At 35.9% G+C, this 27,398-nt stretch overlaps 1 protein-coding gene across 1 annotated transcript; it reads left to right on the forward strand.

Moving 5' to 3' along the window:
- On the forward strand, window positions 1-27,134 carry LOC104457866 (phosphatidylinositol 4,5-bisphosphate 3-kinase catalytic subunit beta isoform; the record flags this gene model as incomplete). Its single annotated transcript, XM_010077417.1, has 13 exons — window positions 1-252; window positions 823-919; window positions 1,790-1,920; window positions 5,388-5,441; window positions 7,278-7,466; window positions 11,718-11,839; window positions 13,922-14,065; window positions 15,010-15,109; window positions 17,197-17,375; window positions 18,002-18,111; window positions 18,431-18,509; window positions 26,354-26,521; window positions 27,011-27,134. Coding segments are annotated over 13 exons (1,749 nt in total), but the record flags the coding sequence as incomplete, so codon positions are not given.
- Between the last annotated feature and the right edge of the window lie 264 nt (window positions 27,135-27,398).

Consider the following 27,398-nt stretch of genomic DNA (forward strand, 5'->3'; position numbering starts at 1 on the left):
GTTCATGTTAGGGCTGGTCTTTTCCATGGTACAGAGCTCCTTTGTAAAACTATTGTAAGCACAGAAGTATCTGGGAGAAGTGACCACGTTTGGAATGAAGTACTAGAGTTTGAAATAAACGTCTGTGATCTACCAAGAATGGCAAGGCTCTGCTTTGCCGTTTATGCTGTGATGGATAAGATGAAAACGAAAAAGTCGACTAAGGCAATGAATCCTTCCAAATACCAAACCATTAGGAAAGCAGGAAAAGTGGTAATTATTTAATTTGTTTTTCTTCAGTGTACCTCTGAGTTACATTGCAATGAGTATTCAGAAATTTTTCATTGTCCTCACTTCAGTGTTCAGGAATGCAAAATTAAAAAAAAGAAAAAAAGCACATGTATTAAAAATAGCATGTCTTGGTATGAAAAAGCTTTTCATACTTCTCAGACACTGAAAAAGGCATGAAAATTTTGGTTGTAAGCCAATTGGCTGTTTAAAGAATTGTATTTTAAGAGGTCAGTTTTTTTCTGAACTGTAGATGAGTTGTGATTGGGAAAAGATGAAAAAAATAGCATCTAGGCTCACATTCAGGGAAATGTGTGGTTTTACTCTGGCAGACTGACACCCTTAAAATTAAGTCTTACTGTCCTCAGTGGTGCTGGAGTACATACTGTAAACTGGATGTGTCTAACTGGATGTGTCTAACTGCTTTTCTGAAAGATACCACCATTTAAAAAAAACCACAACAACCCTCTCAATTTTACTTATGTTGTAGTGCTTGCTGCATAAGGATGTTCACTGGCATCTTAGTTTCCATGTAAAAATTCTTTATTTTAACAGCATTATCCTGTAGCCTGGGTAAATACCATGGTATTTGATTATAAAGGACAGTTGAAGAATGGAGAACTGGTACTGCACAGCTGGTCATCATTTCCTGGTAAAGTTTAACTTTTAAGATTTAGACTTTAAATACTTATAAGACTAATGAAGAGTAGTATCAAATACTAGAATATTTACTGTATGCATGTCCAATTCTCCTGTCAATCTCTTTACTTCTTGTATTTTTTCTGTGGATAAATATATAATGTCTTAATCTCTTTCCTGAAAGTATTATGTATTGTGAAGGAGGACCAACAGTCTGCTTGGAAATAGTATTCTGAAAATTTTATCTGATGTGGAAGGAAAATCACATAAAAAATAGATGCAGGTTTATATTTAGTGTTGCCTGTTTTTAAGATGCAGTTTAGGTTTCATTTGGTTCCCTGTGCTATGCATCCTGAACTAAATAGGTAAGCTATGTTGTATGTGACAATACTTTCATTGGCAAAAGATGTACATTGGAATTTTTTTTAAGTCTTCCTTCCCGGACATTCAGATTGATGAGTAAGAGTGTGTGAAATATCCGTGTCACTGTTGATTCCATCCTGAGAAATCCTGTATCAGCTTGGCTATAGTGCTGAATAAATTCTGGCTTAAAACTCTTTTCCTACTATTTGATGTAGAGGCAGTGTGTATACTGGTTCACAGAAGCTGCAGATCTTCGTGGGATTTGGTTCAGGGATATCTCAGCTTCCCTTGAATGTTTTGTTTATTTTGGAAAGAGAAAATCAGTTTCTTGTTGGGTGATAATCCCACATTTGTGAATGTAAGAGGTATGGGTAGTTCATGCTGGAAATGCAGTGCATGGTAGTAAAAGTGCTGTGCACAAAAACAAGCTTCTGTCAATTGTATACAGCAAGGAATTTCTTATTGGGTCTTTGCCTTTCAGATTTTTTTAATTTTTATGCATGTCTGTCTAATGTTTCAGATGAGCTTGAAGAAATGTTGAATCCAATGGGAACAGTCCAGACTAACCCTTACACTGAAAATGCAACAGCTTTGCACATTAGATTTCAAGAATATTCAAAACAGCCTATTAATTATCCTCCCTTTGATAAGGTAAGGTATGACATGAAGAGCAGTCATGAATGCTTGTGTGTAGATAGCTGGTTCTTCCTTCCTTTCAACACTGCCTTTTCCACTGAATTCCCCACTTCCTGCCTTTTAGTTAGCACACTGCAGGTTTTTAAACTTGCACTGTGTGAGAGTGCCAGTGCTCTGACTTCAGGGTCTTCAGACAGTATTTTGAAGCCATGTACTTTTTAAAGACACGCTGTGCATAGTCTCTTGAGGGTCAGAAGCATAATCAATTTCCAATATCAATAATCTTACAAGAAGCTAAACTTATCTGCCATTCTGGAAGCCTGCAAACTGTGCTTGCATGTGATCTATAAATATCTGCTATTTCTGTGTACAAGTGTATGTTACTCACACTTTGGGATGCTTCTTTCCTCTATGAGCTAAAATAATTTTAAGGATAAATAGGCTCTTAATACTGTATGAAAAGGGATTTCTCAAGATCTGCTCTTGAACTAAAGCCACTTAAGTTGCCCTGCAGTTTTTTTACAGATAGGGATAAGAATGTCTGACTGGAAAGGAAGTGTGTGTTGGGAATGCACATGGTAATGTCTGTAGTCTGAACGCTGGACAGCACATTGTTCACAAACCACCAAATAAAGCTAAGACCAGGAAACAAGTAATAAAATAAGCATTAAAACAGACACAAAATGATACATTTTAAAAACAAGGTTTAATTCATACGTTAATTAGTCTGAATTTTGTTTTTGGGAAAGTTAATAACCACTTAGAGAAAATTACCCCCTTTTGCCCCACTTTTTTTTTTTTTTTTTTTTTTTTGAGGGTTTTGCACCTTTGGGGAACATGAACAGAAAGATGGAAACCACCAAAATTTATCAGCTTGATTAAAGAGGGATTTTGGGTTTAAGGTCCATAAAAATTAAATCAAATAATAAGATAGATTTGTTGTTGTTGTTGTTGTGATTTTGGGATGGTGGGCTTTTTTTCCTCCTTGTCAGCCCAGTATTTGTTCTTGTATTAGAACAGCATTGTAAAGAGCTAAAACAGTATTGACTAATTACCTTCTTAATTTTGGTTGACCAGATTAGTATACTGGACATATTTTAGTCAGTTTTGTTATTGTTTTATTTGTAATGGTTTAAGTTTTTTGCTCATTACTCTCTATATATTGAACTTATAAAGAAAAAAAAAGCTACTTATGTGCATATTACAGACATGATATGTAAAAGTATGTTTCTTAAGTAATGGTGTATTAGTTCTAGCTCTATTGTTCCTTTCATTTGTACCTGTGATACCACATTTTCAATATGTTAAAATGCTCAGATGAATACAGACAAAAGATTTCACTGAGGAAGTTATCTGATGCATTGACATTAAGGTAGTGTCTGATGGTCTTCACCATCCCTTGTGACTTCCATTTGGCTGCTGGCTTTTTTTATTTTGTGTCTTTGCCCCATTATTGAACTGTACCTGAGAATTCCTGCATATCAGATAGATGAAAATCCCAGAGCATCTTTATAAAGTGATTGGAGAGCTGGAAATGAAACTTTAATTGAAAGCATTCAGTTTTGAAGAATGTGCTTTTTTTTAGCTGTTTGGTGGTTTTTTTTGTTTTTGTTTTTTTGTTTTTGTTTTTGTTTTTGTTTTTTTTTCCCCCCCAGTAACTTTTGCTACTTGCAATTCCCTAGAGTTAAGAAACTGTTTTGCAGTATCACTGGGAAAATCAGAGCTCTAAACTCTCTGATAATTCATTCCATTTCCGTGGGTATAGTAAAATTTCTCCCTCAGAGAGTAAGATAGGGAAAGTCCTGTTGACTCAGGAGTAACATTGAAGCTGCTTGAATTACATGATCTCAGAATCTGTTTTTCAAAATTGTCTAGGTGAGCCCTGCTTGGCATATGGCTGCTTCTAATTTTCCCAGTGGTGTTGCTTGTTTCTGCCAAGAAAACAGAGAATCGCATGCCAAAACTTTATTTTAAGAAATATAATGTGCAAAAATAGATTAATCTTTTTGATCACAGCATCAGTCCACTTGCAGTGAGCAGCTGTTTGGGGCTCAGTGAGCAAAAGTGCCTTGACAATTGATAAGAAAACTGTTGTCTAATGCAGGAACCACATACTGGGCTGGTCAGTGATCAGTGCTGCTGACCCACTGAGGGCCTTGTAGCTCAGCTGAACAAAGCTGGACTTGCAGAAACTTTCAGAATTTACTTGCAAACAGAGTAAATCAAAAGCACAAGGAGGCAAGCATCAAACATAGAATTAGGACATTGTGGTTCTGTTTACGCATGTTTTCACACACAGTACGTAAACAAGCTTCGTAGCCGAGTAGCAGATGTAATAAATCTTTTATTAATAAGCATTTCGTACAGTGAAAGAAATAAAACAAGTGCATGTACCTTTTTGAGGATTTTAGCTGCTGGGTGTTTATGCTCTGGTTATTGTAGTCTTCTTGTCTCTTGTATTGCCTGAGTAAAGACAATACAAGTCTTGGTGAATCTGGGTCTGGAGGTGGTGCTGTATTCCTGGGTGATGGCAGAGGCAGACCTCTGAGGGAAAGGAGGTGGCACCGTTCCTTAGACTTCTTTCTTAATAGGTATTTCATTTTATGAATTGTTCCTCAAAGCAGCAGCATCGGACAGCTGCAGATGTCCTGACCAGTTCAGGTGGTCTAATAAGCTTAGGCAGTCACCATTCTAACATCTCTGTTGGTGGCAGTAGCGTGCAGAATATAGTTTGAAGAACTGTATTTACATCTATACTTAACTACCCATCATGATTTATTACATGAACTTCAAAAACTAAGTAGAATGTTCAACACACTAAAAAGTCGTTGTTCCTGAGGATTGCTGTATATTAATTAGCCGGTTTTGAGAGCTTGGAGGTGGAATGTTTGCTTTATCGTTAAATGAGTTCTTGTTGGAAGCTGGTTGTTTGTGATGTTACACAAGGGAAGATCCTAGATTTAGAGAAGTAACTGTAAACGCTAATTGAGATCATATGGGCGATCCGAGAGCGTGGTGAAAGGATTAAGTTTGTGGATTCATAGAGGGCTAGAAGTGTGGACCTGTGGGTAATAGGTATGACTTACGGAAACAGTGCCCTCGAAAACAGCAGAAGTAGAGATGAGTAAGCACAGCATAATTTAGAGTTGAGGAATTGTTTTACTGTACTGAAAAATGAGGAGGAAATGCAAACAGAAACAGAAAACAAGATGCTATAGGGAAGACTATTTATCCCAAGAGTAGTGAAAAAGAAAATAGAAGTAATCTTGAGCATTCCTATTCCTGATCTCCATAGTCCTGCAGATTAGAAAAGGGACACAGCATAGAAGCCTGTTATACCACTGTATATACAAAAGAATAGTGTTGTAACTATCTCAAAAATAGCAAAATTTCCTTATCTGCTTCATTTCTATAATATTTATTCTTTTAATGCAGTCAGATTTGTTTTTAAACCTAATGTATTTAAAAACATCTTTTTGCAGATACTTGAAAAGGCAGCTGAGATTGCAAGAAGCAGTGACAATGCTGCAATGGCGGTAAGCATCTGCTGAAGACTCTTGAAATTAATTTTGGGGTTTCTTTTTGATTTGTTTTTATCTTCTACATCAGCCTGGTAATAAATAAGCCAACTACTCAAATAAGGACAGTTCTACTGGCTCTGTTTTCTTCTGTAATTCACTTTGAGCTACCTTGAAATTCAGGTACATATCCACTTTTTCCAATGTATTTTGGACTTCTTGGCTGTTTTTTGTCAAAAAGCACAATTGCTTTACATACTCTATGGATTTGGAACTAAGCTAAGATTTATATTAGCTCTGGATAATATTCCTAGGCTGCGTAAATATTGCTGGAAATTGCTTAGTTTTATCAAGCATGATGATTTGCTTGATTGTTGGATGGTTCCAAATAAGCTCTCTCAAAAAATGGTCATTGGTCTATAAGATGATGTTTCTTAAATGTGGTGATTATGTGCTCTTCTTGAGGAATTGGATAGTTCTAACATGAGGACAAATTTTGAAAAGATCACCAAAATCTGAAGGTATTTTCTTTGTGTTATATACAAAATATTGAAGATTGCAATTTAAGACGGTGAAAGCATAGTCAGATCAACAGTAATAATAACTGCATATTATGTAAGAATAAAGCAGCTAATTGAAAAATGTGTCAGCTACAATGCCCAGTGCCTGAAATGCTCAGGAAAAGTGAAATCTCACTTACTTTGGGTGCAAGCAACTTAGTGTACGTATAATTGGAAATCTTAAAAGGCAGAATGCCAACTTGACACTATTGTGACTTTTAATTTCAAAGATTAACATTTTCAGAGACAAGAGTCACCTTATTGTCAAGACTGTTTACTTATTTTGATGCAGAAAACAGACTATGCACTTAGTTTTACTAAATAAGCAATTCAATTCAACTAGCTTTTGAAAGTCTATTAACTCCCCACACCGGTGGGAGACCTGTGCAGAATGTTATTTGATGACAGCTGTTCGTTTCTGCTATGAATCCTAATTGATTTTGGCTACTATTTCTTCTGAATTTTCCTTAGTTTTTTAATTTTCCATTAATGTAAAGACCTTTGGCCTACCTCTTAAAATTACGTAGGAACTTTTTCAGCTTTGTGAAGATAAAGTTGGCTTTGGTATTTAAAGTTTGCCATATTGTTTTTCAAAATATGTATTGAAACTAGTTTATTCCCTTCAACTACTACCTCCTTACTCAGAAACAGCAGTTTCTTTTGTCTCCCATAAATTTCTGGAATGCTGTTGTTGCTGATATCACAGTTTGCAGAAGGGCATGGCTGGGGACAGAAGGTGTTAACTGAGCCAGTGTGAAGGCTCATTCATACAGACCAATGTACAGAATCAGTACTAATGTTAATGTTTTAGAGAGATAAAATGGAGCAAAATGTCTGGAAAAGACAAGTCTGGATTAGAAGACAAAAAAAGTGTTTTTATACTTAGCAAATGTACTTCCCTTTGGTTATTGTTGGAAGAGTATTTTTTGTCTTTCAATTAAAAAAAAAATCATATGTATCTCTATTAAAATTGCTCACTTGAAAAACAAAAGGAGAAAGTATATTCATCCTAAATGAAAGTTTTCCATGTTAGAGTTGAGAAATAGAAATATTGCCATCTAGTGTCATTAACTCTAAAGTTTAGTTAGATTTTCTGTACACTGAATTTTGAATCTATTAGTTACAATTCTTACAGCTTAAGAAATGTGAAATCTGAAAGAAGGGGATAGTAGTCATTCCCCTGTGTTTCATGAGGTTTATCTGATGTTCTTCCTGGTGTACAATTTCTAGTATTTGAGCTAAAATAGAATCTTACTGAGTATATCAAAACATCATACATTTTTTCATTTTCTAGGGTCGAGGTGGTAAGAAGTTTTATGTTGTGCTAAAAGAAATAATGGAAAGAGATCCCTTATCTCAACTCTGTGAAAATGAAATGGATCTTATTTGGACTTTGCGATATGACTGTCGTGAAAATTTTCCACAATCGTTGCCAAAACTGCTGCTCTCTTTAAAATGGAACAAACTTGAAGATGTTGCTCAGGTAAGGGAAAAGGCAGTGATGATGGGGAAAAATGCTGGAGTCAAATCATGAGTAAATAGGGTTTATTTCCCAAGTGTAGTACCATTTTGAAATGGTACTGTTGTATAAACCAAAGTTCTGCATACCTTCTGTGGCCTGGACACATAAGCAAGAACTTGTTATCTTAAAACAAAAAAGAAACCCAAACCAAAACCCAGAATACATTTCAGAGGTCCTCTGAATGATGAGAAAAGCACAGCAATTATTTATGCAGTTTAATTTTAAAATCTTCTGCTCAGCTTTGATATTAATGCAAGGAATTTCACAGAATCATAGAATCATTTAGGTTGCAACATGTTTTAGTGTTTGACCACCCTCACAGTAATAATTCCTTTTATAAGGTTACTAAAAAAAAAAAAGGTTTGTAAATCAAGATCTGAACTAAAGCTTCTTATAAAAATTGTTAAACTGCTCAAAGACTATAAAAATCCACATCTCAGACTGGGTAATTAAACCTCACTGAGGCAGACATGATTTTTTCAAATGATTTTTCATTTTTAAAGAACTTAAAGATAAAAAAGCATTTGCTGAACACTACACTAACAAAATGTAGCACCCACATGTTCCTTGCTCACTTGTGTTCTTTCACATGAAAGAATTCTTTGTAATTCCATTATGTTCTTCTGAATTTGCTGTTCATTATTAAAAGTTCTCTGGAAATACAAACTGTAGAAATATAAGCAGGTGTTTGTTTACTCATTAAAATATTTGAAGGAAAGGCATTCTGATTGCTTGCTAGAGGCTTTGAACTATGGCCTTTGGAAGCAGAGTTCTGAAAAGTTATTTGGAGTATGAATATTAGCTGACAGTTCAAAGTTCTTTAAATTTGGGAATATTAAAAAATGCATATAAAGCCTTTTATTTAAACAGCTGCAAATACATAGTCATCTTGCTTGTTACTGTGTACTTTCTGGAAGGAATGTAGTATTTATGTTTGCTTATGTATAGACAATAGAGTGGTTTATACTTTAATACGGTTTTTGGCAGCAAGAATTGTCTGTCTGAAAAATGAGACCTTATCCTTAAACATGCCAAATATTTCTGTAATACATAAACATGTAAGAATTCCCAATGACTTATCTTTTCAGGTGAGTCAAGACAGGCTCCGGAATTTTATGAATTCCAACATTAGCAGGCCTCTAATTTACCTCTCGTTAAAATTAAATGCATATGGTACTAGCTGCATGTTGCAATATTTCTGCTACTACAACAACATGCATGCCCTGGTACTAGAAGGTTTTTTACTGCCTATTGTTGGCTGTAAGTCTTTCAGTGAAAGTCTGACACTTAAGACAAGAAAGTTTAAAACAAAATAAAATCCAAAACCAACCAAACACAAAGACAAAAAAAAACCTTCCGAAAAGCAAGTAAACACCAGCTGTTAGAAAAATGAACTAACTATATTCCTATGTCTATTAATGAAGATCAAAAGGAGTAAGGTTTCTTAGAAATGGAGTATTATATTTCATTGTAGATCACCTTTATGGACCACTGAACTAACAGATTGAAGTTATGTACAATGGATTAAAGCAGCTTGCTTGTATTATTTACCATATATACTTCATCTAAGCTCTCATTGTATTGCAGTATTTTAGTAGAATAGTTGTACTGAAGAATTCTGAAGGTATTTTCCCTTACTGTTGCCATAACCTCCTTTCTCAGCAGCGTAGCTGGGTGGCAGAACTTGTTAGCAGAATTCACAGGCAGGATTTATCCTTGAAACAGAACTTAGTAATTATTTAAGAGAAAAATCCACCCACTTTCAGTGAAGCGATACCGTCATTAATGAGAACTAGAGAAAGGACAGCTGATTGGAGTTAATTTTTGAAATATTTGAAATAAGTGGAATAAAAATACTGACCTGTGCTTAATTGTATTGTCTCTTATAGTAAGCTTGTCTTGTTAAGGAAGAAATCATAGTTGGTTCTTTATAGGGGGGAAAAAAAAAAGAGTAAAGGTATATACCAAGGCCAGACTTGAGCTTTCTCTAAACCCTTAGGTTATTTATTGCTAAGAATGGAAGTTCCTTGTTTTCTCACAGGTTGTCAGGAGTTGCAAACCATGCAAGAGGAAAATTATGCAGTATTTGACATGTGTAGTATTTTAACATGTTTGATATTGCAGAGAAACTTTAAAGAACTTTGAAACATATTTTGAAATGTAAAATTTCTTTACAAATCAGATGTATTTGGAAGTTCTTCAGAGTTGCCTCTCTGTTGTCAAAGCAGATGAGGGCATTTCATGGTGTCAGTTTCTTTTGTCCAAATAGAGCAAGTATTTCTGATATCCTTTCACTTGTACTTCCGAGAAGTGTGCAACACAGCGGGGAGGTGGAGATAGTTGGACTGCACTTCTCTCTTAATCAAAGTTCCAATGCAGAACATAAACAAAGCAGTAGGTATTTGGGGAACTTTCTTGTCTGTTTCATAGACCATTTAGATCTTGCTTCCTCTAAGCTTATATCACTTTACACTTTATAATTTATAATAACCTCTGAAATAATTTCAGCAGTCAAAGGGAGGAGGTTTGTGTCTTCATATAAACTTCACAGTTCATTTACATGCTGTAGACCATGACTTTCAAAATTCATCGCCTGATATTAGCTATGTAATGCTACTTTGACTCGTCTTTTCAGACTCTGTTTCAGGTTCTCCAGTCACCTTGATCGATCATTATTAACAAAATGCATCTCTATTTGTGTTGGTTCTGCACCTGATTTAAAATAGATTGTGTAGAAGTTCTGATACATTTGTTTTGAAGTTCCTTATTGTATGTCTGACAAGTGTAGCTGCTGCTTGCATTTCAACATCTGTTTTATGGTATTAAGTATTGCTTAGTATTTCTTTTAGACTTTCAGAACAAGTATTCATGATATGTAAGTGTTGATAGTGTCACTGACCCTTACTGGGCTACAGATTGAATAAGTTCTGTGTGTATGTTTCTGTGGGAATACATCTCATTGCATGTGTTTATATCAGTATTTGCCCACAAAAAGAGTTAAATTGATTCTTTCCTCCACTTCTGGGATTGTAGCAGGGTCACTGTCTTTGCTTCGTGATTGATCTGTGCCTGTTTCTTGCCTTCTGAATTTCACAAAGCTGCAGCAATGAACCAGTTGAGAATCTGGCCCCCCAGGTGTTTCCATCGTGTTAAATGTGCATTGAGACTATGAATGCATACGTGATTGTCATACTTGAACAGGAAGCATTAGTTGAACTATGACCTATAGTGGAAAATAGAGATTTTCACTGTTGGTGTAAAAGGATTACTAAATCAGGAGAAAAATAAGATCTTCCTAATCATTGAGATTTTATAAGTTCCTGTTTGAATATAAAATATCTGTGCTATCTAGTTTGTAGGAAAGGGTATTTTTATCATAAGTTATGACTTGTTCCTATAGAGAGGAAAAAATCTTGTGCTGTTGATATACTGCACATGTTCAAGTTTGTTTATTTTGAGTAATAGTATACTGTTTCAGTCATACAACTACGTATTATTAAAAATATACCCTCAGCGGGTAGCTTCATTAAAATGCAATAAAACCAGTTTATTTTATGAGACCTCTGGACATTTTTCTTCTTAGTAGACCAAAATAATATGCTAGTGTTTTCTGTAATTTTTTCCAGCACATCATTGTTTTCAGTATTGGGATTTTTTTTTTTTTTAAATAGCCACCATCACCCTCTCTGCAATTTAAGCTTCTTATTATTCACAGTGCATGTGGGAGAATGCTCTTTCAGTTGAGGTGGATAAATATTTTTGGTAAAGATCTCTCAAGAAAAACCTTTAGACTTTTTTTTAAATGGAAAACTTCTGCCATTTGAAAATATTTATATATGTATGAGAAGATTTACAAAACATTATCTAAATTTTATTGAAACTCTGTTTCTGAAACATACGTGTCTGGGGTTACCTAATTTTTGTTCACTATGTGTAGTGTCAGTGTGCAAAGAAACAGACTTTTCAGACTGTAAATGAGACCTGGTGCAAGAAAACCCAACCAAACAAACAAAACCAAACTGGATCATTTTTAAAGGGAAGGAATCGGAAGCAGACACATTTTCCCGGAGTTATTTCTCTCATTCTGACCAGTCTGTAATCTCCTTCTGTTAGTATGAATGCTTTTATAGGCTTTTATGAACAGTTATACCCATCTCTTTTCTAAAATAGTTACTTTACCTGTAACCTAACAGTTGTCCTGTTTTAAAACAGCTTCAGGCTCTGCTTCAGATCTGGCCGAAGCTGCTGCCTAGAGAAGCATTGGAATTGTTGGATTTCAATTATCCAGACCAGTATGTGAGAGAGTATGCAGTGGGATGTTTAAAGCAGATGAGGTGAGTATGTTGTATTACTTCAGCATGCCAGGATTTCTAGGGAAAAAGACTGCATTCTGTTTGTCTATAGGAAAAAAGAAGCCAAAGAGGAGGGATTTAAACACAGTCTGCCATGAATAGATGACCAAATAGAGCAGTTTAATTTCCAGATAAGTACATTGGCAGCCAAATAAAACCTTCTTATTCTGACATCCAGTGATTATTATTTTCCATGCTGCTAGGAGAACACGAGTGTACCTTTGTTCCAGAGAGGGTTGTGTATTCATCCCTTTCTTGGACAAAGGGAGAGCAAGATAGTGTGAGAACTTCTTAGTAACAAAGGGACAAAATATATTACAACAGTCAAATACGATAAAATCTGCCATCCAGCCACCTCATACTCTGTGTCAGGTATTTGCTGTATCATTTAATAGAAATGTAAGCTGTAGCACATAATAAAAAAAACCAGAGAATTACGGATTTGTTTGTTTTTCATGGTAGCCTTTGCTCTCTGCAGTTTGTTCTTAATTGCATATGATTTTGCTCTTCAGTGTAACCTAGGGCAGGACTTGTGTAACATTGTCATTTGCAGCATTACTGCATATTTCCTGTCCTTGAATTCTAAATCCTCTGTGGTCAGTACTTTAATGATTAATTTTTTGATGGTCAAGGCTAGACTTTTGGGGTAAAAAAAAAAAAAAAAAAAGAATATTTTGACTTCTTTCAAATGCAAACAATAAATTTAGCACTGGGCTATCCTGATAATACTGAGTTGTTACATCTGGGTTGTTACATCTGGAATTATTTCTAGAATTCTTAGTTCTGGCTCTGAGAAGCAAAATTGTGTTGGGTGTCAGAAAACAATTTTCAGCTTCATTAAGAAGTCTGATGACGGCAGCTGGTAAAAACTGTAACTTAAAGGTGATCCTGTTAGCTGAAATTAAAATAAGTACAACACAGAATAACTGAACGTTTTTACCAAGTAACTGAAGTTTTCAGAGTAGGATGGAGAGAATGAAAGAATTCAGTGTTTGCATCTCTGAAGCCTTGAAGTGATGGACAGAAGAATTTCTACTCTTTTTCTTCCATCTTAGAGAACTGGAATTCTGCAGGCCTTTTATAAGAGAAAAAATACTTGAATGTAAGAAGTAATGTACACATTTGTTCTAGAGTAACATAACTGTCAAGTGTGAGAGGTGGGGTTTTTTCAAGAGGGGAGGATAGGATTTTATAGAAAAGTATTGGAATTATTTTTATTATGTTAGAATATTACTTGAAGTAGTTAATTAGCATAGAGGCTTTTCAAAGGTATGTTTATGAATTGTGGCTAAATAAATTTGCACTTCTGAAGTAAGAGTAATTTGGACACTTTGGTTTCTCAAAGATGATGTACTTATCCTCTAAAAACCTTCCTGTTAGTATGTTAAAAAAAACCCCAAAAACCCAACCAAACAACAACCAAAAAAAAAAAAAAAACCCAAACAAAACATTTTGTCTAAATGGATCACTTTGTAGGTTTATCTTAATAAACTAACACCAATTAACTGACTAATTTTTGAAGACACATTAATTGAATTGCTTTCAATGGAACAAATACTCTTCTCCCCCTTCTTTGTAAGCAGAGTGATTTTGATAGGTATACCCAGGTACTCTCAGTTCTTGTCCATGCTCCTTGCAGCTGACTGCTAGGCTACAACAGCTTTTTATGTGGTTCCAGAGGTCCAGCTCCTCAGTCAGAGGCTGACTGGTCAAAAAGAGCCAATGTCCAGTCTGAAATAATGTGAAATAATTAATCTTAATTAACCTACTTAACCTAGCACTCAGGCTGAGATCTTAGTCTTGCAAAAGCCCATGACAGAGTACCAAGTTTTTCTTAAAGGATTGAGGGCCTTAAGATTCTGTTGGAGGTATGACTTGCTGATGAATTGATCAATCTGGCAGTTGCAATAAGTTGTGTATTATAGTCCTTCTCCACATGACTGAAAAATTGAGGGACACTCTTGCTATTGAAACAAATCTGTCATAGTTGGATTTGTCATATGCATCTGAATTTCTGGAATATAGTTACTGTGTTACTAACTGCTTTTATGTACCTCATTCTAGTGATGAAGAGCTCTCTCAGTATCTTCTTCAACTGGTGCAAGTCCTGAAATATGAACCTTTTCTTGATTGTGCTCTCTCCAGATTTCTCTTGGAGAGAGCACTTGCTAATAGGAGAATAGGACAGATGTTGTTTTGGCATCTAAGGTGAGAGTTTTTCACTTTCATCTTTCTAAAACTACTGAGCCTGATCGGACTTTCAGAAATGATTTTTCTTGAGGATTCTTCTAAATGAGCTGTTATCATAGTCCCCTCCAAGTCCTCTTTATGTTTCTTTACCTTTGGCATTTATAGATTGGAGCAAGCTATAATTAAAAATATATTACAGTGGTTTGTACTCTGACAAAAGCACTCTAAACTGCATTCAGCTTTAACTATCTGGTAAGTTAGGTTTGTATATAACGTTAGTGTTTATTTTGGCTGTGCTTGCAGTAAATGTACAGTATTTCTGTCTCACAGTTGGGAAAAATGTATATTATTTTTAGAGTCTTAACAGCAAATAAAAACAGTTTTGTGTCATTGCGCTTTTGATGACCAGTTCTGGGAACGGCAGATACCTTGCAGAATGGACTAGAGGTTGATTCTGTCTTCAAAGTACAATCCATTTTAATATTTCTAAACAAAAAGAGCAAGTACTACGTGAAAATGTTTTGGACAATAATTGGCTCTGGTATAAGGTTCAGTGGTTTGTTTGAAAGTGTTCCCCCTCAGGCAAATTTTGGCTTTTCACTTACAAAGATTTGAGAACACACAGTTTTTAACATCAGTCCTGATTCTCAATATGATTTTCTATGACTTATCAGTACTACTTTCTTGAATAAAAGGGGTTCCCGAAAACAAATATCTAATTGCTGCTTCTTAAGATTACTGCCTCCAGAGCAGTAGACCTTGAAAGAAGTGGAATGCATTGAAACCAGCCAGTCCTCATGCAGCACATACGTGTTTTGTTATTTCTTAAGAAATCTGGCTTTTTGTTTTGTCTACATTAACTATGAGAGTTTTGGGTTGGTTTTTTTTTTTTTTTTTTTGGTGGCTTGAAGAATGCTGATCGGTAAATCCTATAGTCTTATGAGAAGCTTTTCTTCTTACAGATCGGAGGTTCACATTCCTGCCGTTTCAGTACAGTTTGGTTTGATACTTGAAGCTTACTGCCGAGGAAGTGTTGCTCATATGAAGGTGCTTGCTAAACAGGTATACACTTCTCTTCTCCTTTAAATCTTGACTTATCCCAGCTCATAACTCACATTCTTATTCCATTGCTCCTGTGGGGCATATTGGTCACCTTGACAAAGCCCATCTGTTGAGGAGCAAGGAAGAGAAGGAAGCATGGGTGAGGCAGAGAAATAAAAGGGTTAAATAGATGGATGAGGGAGCTTTTATTTTTTCTTTTTTAAAGCAAACACCCCTGAAGTTGTAGTATAATGTAGTGTTGCCTGGAAATAAAGATGTTGATGTAAACCAAATATTAGTGTTAATATAGATGTGCCATTGACAAAAATGGGGGGAAAAATCCCAAGATATGTTTGCTTTTAAATACCCTAATAAGTGTACCAGCGGATCATGAATAGACACCCACAAATCATGTTTGAAGGCTGTAATGGCATTTTAGTGAGATAATTTAGATTGTGACTGTAAATGTCTTTGAAAAATGAACTCTCTCTGGAATGAATGTATTTGCTGTATCAGGCCACAAAAACTAACTCTAAGTGTTATTTCTAACAGTTTTGATACTGTCTACATTAAAGCTATGTTTTGAGATGGATACGGAACAGGAATGTACTGTTGTGCTCTTTATTACTGCAGTTCACAGAACAGTGAAAAGACCATCTCTTACACATGTGCTTGTTAGTATGGTCAAAATCCTAAAAAGATTAGGTGATGAAATGCTTTAAGCAATACACCTAAGGTCAGTGAAGTTTTTGTGCACTTCACAGGAAACAAATGTCAGTACAGTCAAAGAAAGGGCAAAAAAATTCCCAACTGTGCAAACACGGAAGAAATTCAAAGTAGAAATACTTCAAAAAGTTCCTGTTTGTACAACACAGGTTCCATTTTGTTCCCTTGTCACTGATGTTTGTATAGGTCCTAGAATAGTGGAAAAGCAGAGCACTTTTGGTTTTGACAGATGGCTGACCTGGCAGGTCTCCATTGCCTCAGTTTTATAATCACACTGCATACAATTTCCACAGCATCCTGTCTGACAGTGTTCAGTCTGTCTGTAGAAGTGGTAAGTTTTGACTCAGCACCTTTTAAGTTAGACTGAAGCTTCCTTGTATAGAAATCAACTTTTGTAATTATTAAATTGATACTGTTTGCTAGAGAATATGTGTATTGCTGCGTATGTTAACTGTGGCTAGTGCAAATACAATGTAGATGCAGTGTAGAAATTACATTTGTTATATGTGGTGTCTAGGTTTGTTACTGAAGGTCTTTTCTCTGTTAGTGTTATGTACATTTACATCGCTAGTTTACTTTTCTTAGAATTTATGTATCAATAGAAAACTTTCCAAAGCACAGGAAAGGGAAAAAGAGTTAAGCCCACCTGTATTGATTGCAAATAATAGCCTTGCCTTTTGACACATTTTTAAGTAACAATATTGCTTCGTGGAGATACTATGGTTTGGAACACCCTAATTGCTTGGAGCATTTACCTTAAGCCTAACTTCAAATGAACAGACTTTTAAGACTCTGCTTTGTAAAAGTTAAGTATGTGTAGTTCTATATGTGAAAAATGTCTGCAAGTAGTTATATGGCCATAGCACGTTGTGTGCAACTAACTGGATGTGTACAATGAAGTGTCTGCATTCAGCGCTCATCTCAAGTAACGTTTGATTTTGTCAGAGGTAGGAAGCACTCAGTATTTCTGTTGACTTCAGTATGAATAGAGGCACCTATGTTGTGTGCTTTGTTGAATTAGTGGACACAAATTATACTTCGAAGAAGGCATTTCTGTAAATGTATCATACATTAAAATAACTCACATTTTTGGAAATGTTAAGTCATGCTTTAAAAAGTGACTTGAAGCTGAGGAGATTTAATGCTATTGATGTCTTGGTTACTTAAGAAAATGGGATTTCTGAGACATGAGCAACTTAGAAAAGGCTGTTCTTATATTTTTTCAGGAACGCCACTTTAATTGCTATCTATTATTTCTGTTTTTAAAAAGTTGTAGATTAATTTAATACTTCAGTTAATTGTTTTGTTTTGAAATGGGATTATGCATTTTATTATGCTTAAAATCAGAGCAATGGCTTTTAAAGATAAAATCTCTCTTTCAGGTAGAAGCCCTTAATAAAATGAAGACTTTAAATAGTCTCATTAAGCTGAATGCCATGAAGCAAAGCAAAGCAAAAGGAAAAGATGCAATGCATACATGTTTGAAACAAAATGCTTACAGAGAAGCACTTTCTGACCTCCAGTCTCCTCTGAACCCTTCTGTTATACTTTCAGAACTACAGTAAGTTAAGAATGAATGAATAAAATTTCACTGTAGCTTTTGCACAGGAACAGCAAAGCAGAAACAGATATGTGTGTTAACTTCCTTTGGCTGTATTGTTCAGCAGATGTGCTGTCATAGGGAACTTTTTCTAGAGTCAGAGAAGGTCTGTTGGGAATCTTCCTAAAGTGAAGGTATCTGTAAAGTCAGAAGGTTTTTGTGATCCACCATGAAACTTAATACTGTCTTAGTCAAACCATACCTAAATATATTTAAATACAAGTCTAAAAGTGAATTAGACTACTTTCCTGGCTTCTGTTTATAACAATAAAGACAGCACTTAAATATAAAGTCTAAAAATTGATGGGAAAGGATATAAGGAAAACTGTTTTCTTTGAAAATGTGAGTGCTTAATTTGAGCATGAGATATATGTATGCCAATCACAGTATCTGATACATTCTGTCTATAACAGATATGTTCATAACTTGCTAAGCACTCATAGCATAGTATCAGAATGAAAGCAGAGATGATATTTAAATACTTCCAAACTGAAGTCTACATGTTCTGTTGTGTTTTAAACAATGTTTAGACCTTTTCAGTTGAATTATTCTTATTTAAATAAAACATTTGTTTTATTTTCTCCTAGTGTTGAGAAGTGTAGATATATGGATTCTAAAATGAAGCCTCTATGGATAGTATACAACAATAAAATGTTTGGAGGAGATCTTGTAGGGATCATTTTTAAAAATGGTGATGGTAAGCAATGCTAAAAATTTTAAATTTTTCCTTTTCCTCCTTCATTCCCACACTTGGCCTTAAGCTGTGTTGCTCTGTATTGCTGTAATGTAAACATGGATTATTCTAACATCAGTGAACAAATTAAGCATCTTCTTCTGACTGGGCTTCAAAGGGTAGGCATTATCAGTCATAATGATATAATTATGGTTAATCCCGCTTTATCCTTCAGGCTTGATGAGTATTTTTAGATATTTTTTTTGTGAAGGCTTTATAAATCTTAGAAAGTTTGTCTACAACACAGAGAAACTGAAATAGCCGTTTCAACCTTCTGTTATAGATAAACGCCAGGACATGTTGACACTCCAGATTTTGCGTTTGATGGATATACTTTGGAAAGAAGCTGGTCTGGATCTCCGGTAAGGATCTCTTGAGAGCTAGTTTATTTGAATGGAGAGTCCACTTTTAGTTAAAAAAAAACAAAAAGTAAAGCTTTCCTGTTTTTCCTTAGTACCTTCTCTACTGTCCCCTTCCAAACATCTGTAATGATGCCCAAAGGTTTTAATTGTCATAGCCCAGGTGGACAGGCTATAGAAGGCAGTTACCTTAACTAATTAAATGGGTTCTCTTTGCAGTTCATTCCCTAGATGGCCCACATTACAAAATAATAGAAAATAAATAATGCAGGGAGTGAAGTGAAACTTGTCAGCTTTTCTTGATTTATTATGAAGCAGAATATTTTTCCTAGTGAATCACATCTCTTGTCATTTATCTAAGTTCCTGTGCTGATTATATATTTTACTGGTCTCATATAGCTTACTGTTTTCTAAGGATGAAAATCATCTAGATAAAAAGCATTGTATGAGGTAAAGGAAACAGTTCTTGAGTTAAGGGTCCAGCAAGCAGGTTTTGTGCCTTTTTTTTGTTTGTTTTTGTCTGTGACCTTTCCAAAGGAGGTGTTTTCATAAATTCCTCATGTAACAAATTTACCTAGTAATGGTCACTGATTTTCCAGGCATATGCAAAAATGGGGACTCAGTGATTATGGGAATTGCAGCTCTTAAGTTCTAATACACATGTACCAGTGAGGTACAAACTTAGAACATGGATCTGCTGGCCAAGAGCTGCCAAGAATTTTATCTGGAATACACCATCAAGGTTCTTTAATAGGTGGAACTAACAGGCAAAACACTCTCTAGAAATTAGTCGGCTTTAAGTACTGGTAATTTGGGGATGGGGGAGTAGGAGCTTTGAGATTCTGTATTCCCTATCTGGTTGAGAATTACTAGAATTGTAATATGCACAAATACAGATTCTTCTTTCTAACATTTTCTTGTTTCTCTTGGTCTTAATCCTTAAGGATATGTGTGGTTTGTGTAGCCATGGCCACAAATGAATGTATTACTGTCCAAATTAGTCTTATACTTGCAATCTATTTCCTATAGAAATTAACAGAGGAATGTCTGTCTTGTATTAAATACATAACAGGCTTCATGAAGATGAGGGTCTTGGGAGACAAGTTAGTTGCTTGTGCTTCTCTTGTAGGAGGGCTGCTGCACAAAGAAAATTATTATGTTTGGGAACAATCACTATGGATTTACCAAGCGTAAACCGTGCCTGACTAACCTGATTGCTGTCTTTGAGGGAGGAAAAGAGTAGCGGATGTCCTTACCTTGACTTTAGCAAGGCTTTTAGTGTGGCTCCTATAATATTATTGCCTTTTGAGTGAGGATGTTACAGTCTGGATGGGTGGACGACTACATACTCTGACTGGAGGTTGATGACAAGTGGATTGTCACTGGAGTCTATGTTCTTAACCTTGACAGTATCCTGTGGTGAAAGATTTTTATTATTTAAGTATATATGTAAGAAAAAGTACTTCCATCTGTTTTATGCTTACCACCTGCTAATCTCAGTTGCTGTGTGTTAAGTTGGGGTTGTTCAGCCTGGAGAAGAGAAGGCTCTGGGGGGACCTTATAGCAGCCTGCCAGTGCTGAAAGGGGGCTACAGGAGAGATGGGGAGGGACTCTTGATCAGGGAGTGGAGTGACAGGATGAGGGGTAACAGGTATAAGCTGAAAGAGGGTAGATTTAGATTAGATAGTGGGAAGAAACATTTTCACTGTGAGGGTGGTGAGACACTGGCCCAGGTTGCCCAGAGAAGCTGTGGATGCCCCATCTCTGGAGGTGTTCAAGGCCAGGCTGGATGAGGCTTTGAGCAACCTGGGCTAGTGGGAGGTGTCCCTGCCCATGGCAGGGGGGTTGGAACTTGATGATCTTTAAGGTCCTTTACAACCCAAACCATTCTGTGATTCTGTGTTTTCAGTTGTATTTTTGAATCATGATAAACTGTGGCTAGTGACTCAAGAGTAAGACTAGTTTCTATAGTAAGATGAGGTTGTCAGGAAAGTTGATATATTTAAATCACTACTCTATTGCAAAAAAATATGTTGCAGCTTCCTTAAAACTTCACTTTTGAATGCTATTTCAATGTAGTAGTTCTAGTCCAGACTTCATAAAGTCGGTGGAGAAAAAGTGAAATGTTCTAATGCATTTGTAGTGAAGAAGTTTTCATGGCCTTGAACTCAGCCATATCTCATGCTAAAGCTTCTGTTTCTGCTTCTTTTGGGCAGGTTTTGTGAGGTTGTAAACTTACAGTAGAAATGAAAACTCATAATTTAAGTATTCTGTTAGGGCAGAAATACTCCATTTGAGAATAATTTTCTCATTTGCTCTGCTGCTCCTACAAAGCCACTTTTCCACTTTTCTAAAAAATTAAGTAATAAACCTTTCCAAGATACCATGAGTACAGGAGTTTCTGGCATTTGGAAAGCTTGTTCAGAATGATGAAGATGGTTGTGGGATTTTAATTTATTTATTAGTTCATTAGTCAAGTCTCTAGGACAATGTCTCGTCCCTTGTAAGCTAGTTACTTTTTAATAATTTGTGTGATTAGCAACACACTCAACTATTTTTTGTAGTAGCCACTTTTTTTTCCCTGCCATGAGCAGTCCTCTTATCACTATTTGTACCCAAAGACTTGTGGTCATTGTGAACATCTTCAGTGTACATTCTGAAGTCCCACTTTGCATTCTTTTATTGATAAAACACTATTTCAGTGTCAGAAAACATTTTTCAGACCAGAGATATCTTTGTATCTTTCAAAGTCTCTTGCAAAGTATCTTTCTTACCTTCATATGCTATGCAGGAATACTAGAGTATTTCAAAGAGAAACGGTATTGGGCATTGGTCAGTGTTCTCATTCAAATGTCTAGTATATGGGGAACTTCTCCAGCCAACTCTGTGCACCAGTGCTAGCTAATATAATTCTCAAATTCTAATTTATTTTTAGAGAAATAGTTCTAAAGAAGATACTGGGTGTCACATTATTATAAACCATTTGGAGGCCATAAATTCAATTTTGTATGCCTGTGTAAGAGCTGTAATCCTTTGTGTTTCATTTTTAAGTGTTGTTTATAAGGCTAGAAGTACTTGAAATATTATTTGAAATACTTCATTTAGTTTCTTTGAGCTCATTTCACATTTTTTGTGGTTCAAGCATAATAGTGTGAGCTTCATAAGGCACATAACATCATCACGCACAGATAAGTAAAATTATAAACTTATTACTTATGCTACGTGTGGAAAGATTCCTCTGAGTGAAGTACGGGATAAAGTAAGAATGGGAATAATAAATTGTGTCTGAACATGTATGTTTGTGATGAGGTAGCTGAGTGTGTGTTAAGTTGAACACTAATTTGAGGAAACCTTAGATAATTTATGGCATTATAAATAGACTGTGAGAAGACTGTGGGGCAAGGACAACCTGTGGCAGCTGTGGAATCCCAGATGAGGCATTCTTTGGTTGCTGCCTTCCCAGAAGGTTAGTTTGTGGTTCCAGCTAGGGCCACACACCATGCCTAGCAAACAGGAATAGTGATTGGGAGACATCAAATACGCTTTTCCTGACTAAGGCATTTTTTTAAGCTCAACAAAGGAAAACCAAGAAGTGTCTCTGATGTCCAAGATTTTTCTTAAAACCCTCAGAAGAAAAAAAAATAGAAAGGGGAAATTCCTAGTGTGAATTGAAGTTCTATAATTGGCCTCTTCCATTTATTTACTTAACTGGGAGCATCTTCCTTCTATTCATCCTCTCTAAAATTCTGGGATTGAGGCAGGGTTACAATTCTGTGTCTATCAAAGAGAGATTAACTAGGCAGTTGCCAAAGGAAGGCTCTGAAATGGCCATTATTGAAAACAGAATTGAACAAAACAGCACTCCGAATGCCTGGAGCATGAGGATGCAGCTAAGAGGGTAAGTTCATGATCACCATGTTTGCAGTCTGTGTGCCTCTCGAAGAGGCAGCTCAAAAATCTATGAATTAACAGCAGTGGTAGTGAGTCCTGTTGCCCATTTAATGAGTTCAGACTTGTTAGCTTCCTGCTTTTGCTTGGGTAAGAGGCATGGTGTCAAGGGAAAAGTAGTGTAAAATAGATCTGTGTTCCTGAAAAAAATGACTTACATGTCCATACCAATGAGCGGAGTCTTTTCTTCTTGCCCTGTATCATCCTTTGAGGCTTTAGTTTCCCTGAAGCTGTTTCTTCCCTTTTTTCCAGTTGTGGATGCATCATTGATTTTGCGCTTTTCAACTTTTTCCACTACAAAAAGTCTGATAACTCCATTCAGGTAAAACCAGGGCTTCTCACTTGTTTTGCCAGTGTAAGAGCAGAAGCACTTGCTGTTTGCCTCGCTCTTCCAATCAATAATATCTTGCTACAAGCACATTGTGCAGCTTCTGTGAAGCATGGATCAAAAGGCAACCAGTATGCTGCCAGCGAGGACTTTGGGATAGGATCAGTTTCCTTATAATTGCACTGAAATCCGCAGTCAGTTATTTAGGAGTAATTTAAAGTGAAATCTTAGCCCAGTGTGTGTCTAAAGTAAACACGATGTTCCCAGTGGGATTTTTTAGCTCTGGAGAGGAACATGAAATATATATTTTTTGAAAATTCCAAAGCTGAAGAAGGAGAACGGTTGGTTGGTTTGTTTTTAATTGTCAGATAATTTGTCTCATGGGTAAACTGGCCTATTTCACACATGGTGTGTCCTGTTGTCTAGGTTCTCACATGTGCATTCTGACTAAACATCAGAACAAGACCAGAGTTAGTAACAGAAAAGGAAGTATGTGTATGCAGGAGGACGCAACAGTGTGCTCCAGTAGGGCCTTCATCCTGGGCAATCACTGGATGGACCGGGGAGTGCACAACTGTATAAAACTTCAGGTGTAAATTGCATCTGCTTCTCTGTACAGACCCAGCCATTAAACAGCAATGGCCATCACCCCAGATGAGCACTGCTCTGTCATTTTGAGAAGTCTGACTCAGAGTTGGTTTACCTTGGACATCAACCGGTCAAGTACCAGAGAGAAATTAGAAAACCAAAAAAGCGTATTCTTTAATTAATCCCCATACTTAAAAAAAAAACCTTACCTATTAATTTCTAAGACAATTACCTGAAAATTGAGCAGGAAACAGTTGGCCTGAGACATCAGTAAGTATGTGCAGTTAAACTTCCTCAGTTCTTTCTGTAGTTTAATTGGTTTTTGTACTTGAAATATGGGCAATTATGGAACAAAATCACTCAGTTAAACAGTATTTATATTGAGGCTGCATCTGCAGAGTGACAAAATGAGACTTTCAGAGGTTCAATTCCCTTGAAAAGTTACAACTATACAAGTTACTTTGCTTTTAAAAAATTATATGTCTGAAGTCATGTGTATGGTCATACTCCTAGCAGATGACATAACTTCCTATTATTTCTATGAGGACTCTTTAAATATTAAAATATATGTCACAGCAGAGACATGTCTTCCCAAGCATGCCCTGGGGTCTACAGTATCATAGAATCATAGAACAGGAGAGTAATCCTTGCATCAAAAAGTTTTTCCACTGCTTTACCTATATTACAACATTTAAATTGTGTTAAAGGAAAAATTAGTAAAGTAACAGAGCAACCGAAAGTCCCAAGTTTGAGGAGTTTGATCTCTGCTGAGTGACCTTTTGCTGTGGTAAATTGTCATAAAAGTATTTAGTGCTTAGTTACTTCTTGGACAGATAGAGTTCTCCAAACTACTTTTTCGTTTCACTGCCTCTGTATAGTGAGTTTTCATTTTCACCTCCACTAATGTCTGTGTCTGATGTTAAGCAGCTGTATGAATGAAATCAGAGCTCACAAACATATTGAAAAATACATTTGTTACGAGTCTAAAGAATGTCGTCATTTTTAAACCATTGGACCTGAAGTTACAGAAAATGTATTGATAAATTACTAGAACTTGGTATTGTGTTTGGAAAGATACTGCTCTGGAGGGTTAAACTCCTGAAATAAAGAACAGTATTAAATGGAGTGAAAAAGAAAATCTTCTGTCCTGCCCAGGATTGCTGTATTGATCTGTCTGTGCTCTTTACTGGCATTAAAAAGCAGGGAGCATATCCTGCTGACAGATGTTGAAGTCAGAAATACCAGGATGAGATGGAAAGGGCCCAGAGGATTTGTCCTTGACTTGACTCCTGTCAAACTGTCTCTCTGAGAAGGATGTTTTTTCCTCCAGTTGTAAGCGCACTGTCCTCAAGGGGCTGAAGGCTTTCATCATTGCTTGCTTTTGAAGGGGAAGTTGTTGGACATGTGCCCAGTTAAGCTGCAAGTAGGGTGGGTTGAAATGCCATGGAAGAAGGCCAGCATGCACTTTAACCTGGCAATATTTGGCTTACATTTGTCATGTCGTGATAAGGATGGGCAGTGCTTCCTTGTATCAGGAATGCTGGTGTTGCGTAATCACAGACACCCCTCTGTTCATTGTGAGAAACCTCTGGCCTAGAGACTTGGGGTTTTTAATTGGGAAATAGAATAGGAACGGGAAGAAGGTTCCAAATCTGCATTTCGTTTTTTGTTTGTTTGTTTTGAAGTTGGGTGTTCTTTAAGTACCCTGTGGAATTTGGTTTTCAGTTTGCTTTGTGGCCAGTAGAGAAGAATCCCCAACGATATAGTTATTTGTAGTTGTGCTGCTTCAGTTGTGTGTTATCACTGAGGTAGAGAAACTGTGTGGTTATCTAATAACTGTTAAGCCAAAAAGTTTCATTTAATTTCATCTAGAATTTTATTTATTTTTTTCCTATGGCTGGGGATAATAGGCTATTTGTAACAGAGAGATGTGGTTCTGCTTTGTGATGTTCAAACTTAGTATCTGTTTTCTATGTAAATACAAATGACAACTCCACTAAGTTCTTTTTCCATATATATATATATATACACACACACAAATTTTAATGTCCTACAATTTTTTATGCAGTTTTGTAAGTTACTGAGTGCTAGCCTATAGCTTGCGTACTGCCATTAGATTTGCATGGGCATCCATTCTTTTATACATGGATCCATGACCAGAATTGAGATAATATTCTTGACCCAAGATGCCTAGCATGAGAGCAGACACCTCAATTTTTGATGCAATGCCTTTGAAGAGTTTGCTCTAAGTTTCCATTGCATATATTGAGCTCCTGTCTAAGTTGCCATTCCATTTAGCATTTTAAGCATCTGGAGTGAGGAAATGTTTTGGAAGAATACACTTACCTTTTTAGACACATATCTCCTTGATTCCTATCTTTATCTTTGTTTTATTTAAATGCAATGATGTAATTGTAGATATTTTTACTAGGCATAGTGTATGAATGCACAGGAATATTCTTACATATCAGGTGGGTTAAAAGATTTATTCCTGTTTTTCATTAGGTATCTATGCTTAAAATCAGTAAGAGTTAAAAATACTTTATTAAAAAGGATTTCTAGCATTTTAAGTTGAAATAGGAAAAATGAGGGAAAAGGGTAAGATCCTCTTTTCCATCTACACAGATAATTTAGTCTTGAATGAACGAGTATAACTTACTGTTTCGCCAGTAAATTAACAAATGAAAATAAAGGGCTCCCTCTATGGTTTCTCCTATAAAATTCCAAGTAATTGTGTTCCCTAGTAAAAGGGAAAATTTAGGGTTGCTTATAATTTCTTTCTTTATATCTATATGTAATAGGAAAAATCAACGTTTTAAATGTATTGCTGGTATTTTGAACTTTGCAAGCTATATCTGTATATTAACCTTTGAGACTTTAATGTTCAATGTAGCATGAGTATTCAGCCCTCTCAAAATATTGATACACTAAAGGAATATTCCTGCTATTTCTGTTTTTAACATACATCTGTGTTTTGTTTCAGGATATTGCCATATGGATGTTTAGCGACTGGAGATCACTCTGGCCTTATTGAGGCTGTTTCTAGTTCAGAAACCATTGCTGACATTCAGTTAAATAGTAGCAATGTTGCTGCTGCTGCTGCCTTCAACAAAGATGCTCTCTTAAACTGGCTGAAGGAATACAATTTAGGGTAATTTCTATAGTTATTTTCTCATCTGTAGTGTAAGCTACAAAATACCTGTAGCTTTTTTTTTTCAATATTGAGGAATGTTTGGCTCTTCTGGCAGGTTTGTTACTACTTGTTTTTCTAGTATGTAAAATTCTAGGTCATATTCATGGTGCCCATGGAATTCAAACAACAATGCAGCTGAAATACTGGCATTTGCAGCATTTTGACTGCCTGTTGTTAAGCTATACTAGATTTGGCAAAACTAACAAACAAACCCATCCAAGTATCCTGGTTTTATGGGTCTCAAGTCTTGATGTTGTTGCCTTTCGTAATATTTGCATTTCTTTTGTTCTCCAGAGCTACCTTTTACAGCATTTTCTCTCAAATAAGTTTAGTTCTACAGCATCCTAATGGGCTTCTGGTTTAAACAAGCAAAAATACTTTTTAGGTGATGGCATGGCATGAATTACCAGGAGTATGCACTAATATTGTTTGTCTTTGTGTTTTTAGCGATGACTTGGATCGAGCCATTGAAGAATTTACTCTGTCTTGTGCTGGCTACTGTGTAGCTACTTACGTGTTGGGAATTGGTGACAGACACAGTGACAATATCATGGTCAGAAAAAACGGTCAGGTAAAAATCTATTCTGTAGGCAGAATAACTATGGTATCTCTGTTGTGCAAGAATTATCTTGAGAATTTTTAATTTCTTTAATGAAATTAAATCCACACATTGTAAGAACTGCTGTATTTGTTGGCTGAGAATTGAAGAGACCTTCAAAGAAAGGAAATCTGAGACTAGTGGAAGGACTAACTGATGCCTATTTAGTAAACCATTCTGTATCATAGAATCATAGAATCTTTTGGGTTGGAAAGGACCTTAAAGATCATCAAGTTC

Source organism: Pterocles gutturalis, unplaced genomic scaffold, assembly GCF_000699245.1.
Source record: "Pterocles gutturalis isolate BGI_N339 unplaced genomic scaffold, ASM69924v1 scaffold42518, whole genome shotgun sequence".
Taxonomy (NCBI): domain Eukaryota; kingdom Metazoa; phylum Chordata; class Aves; order Pterocliformes; family Pteroclidae; genus Pterocles; species Pterocles gutturalis.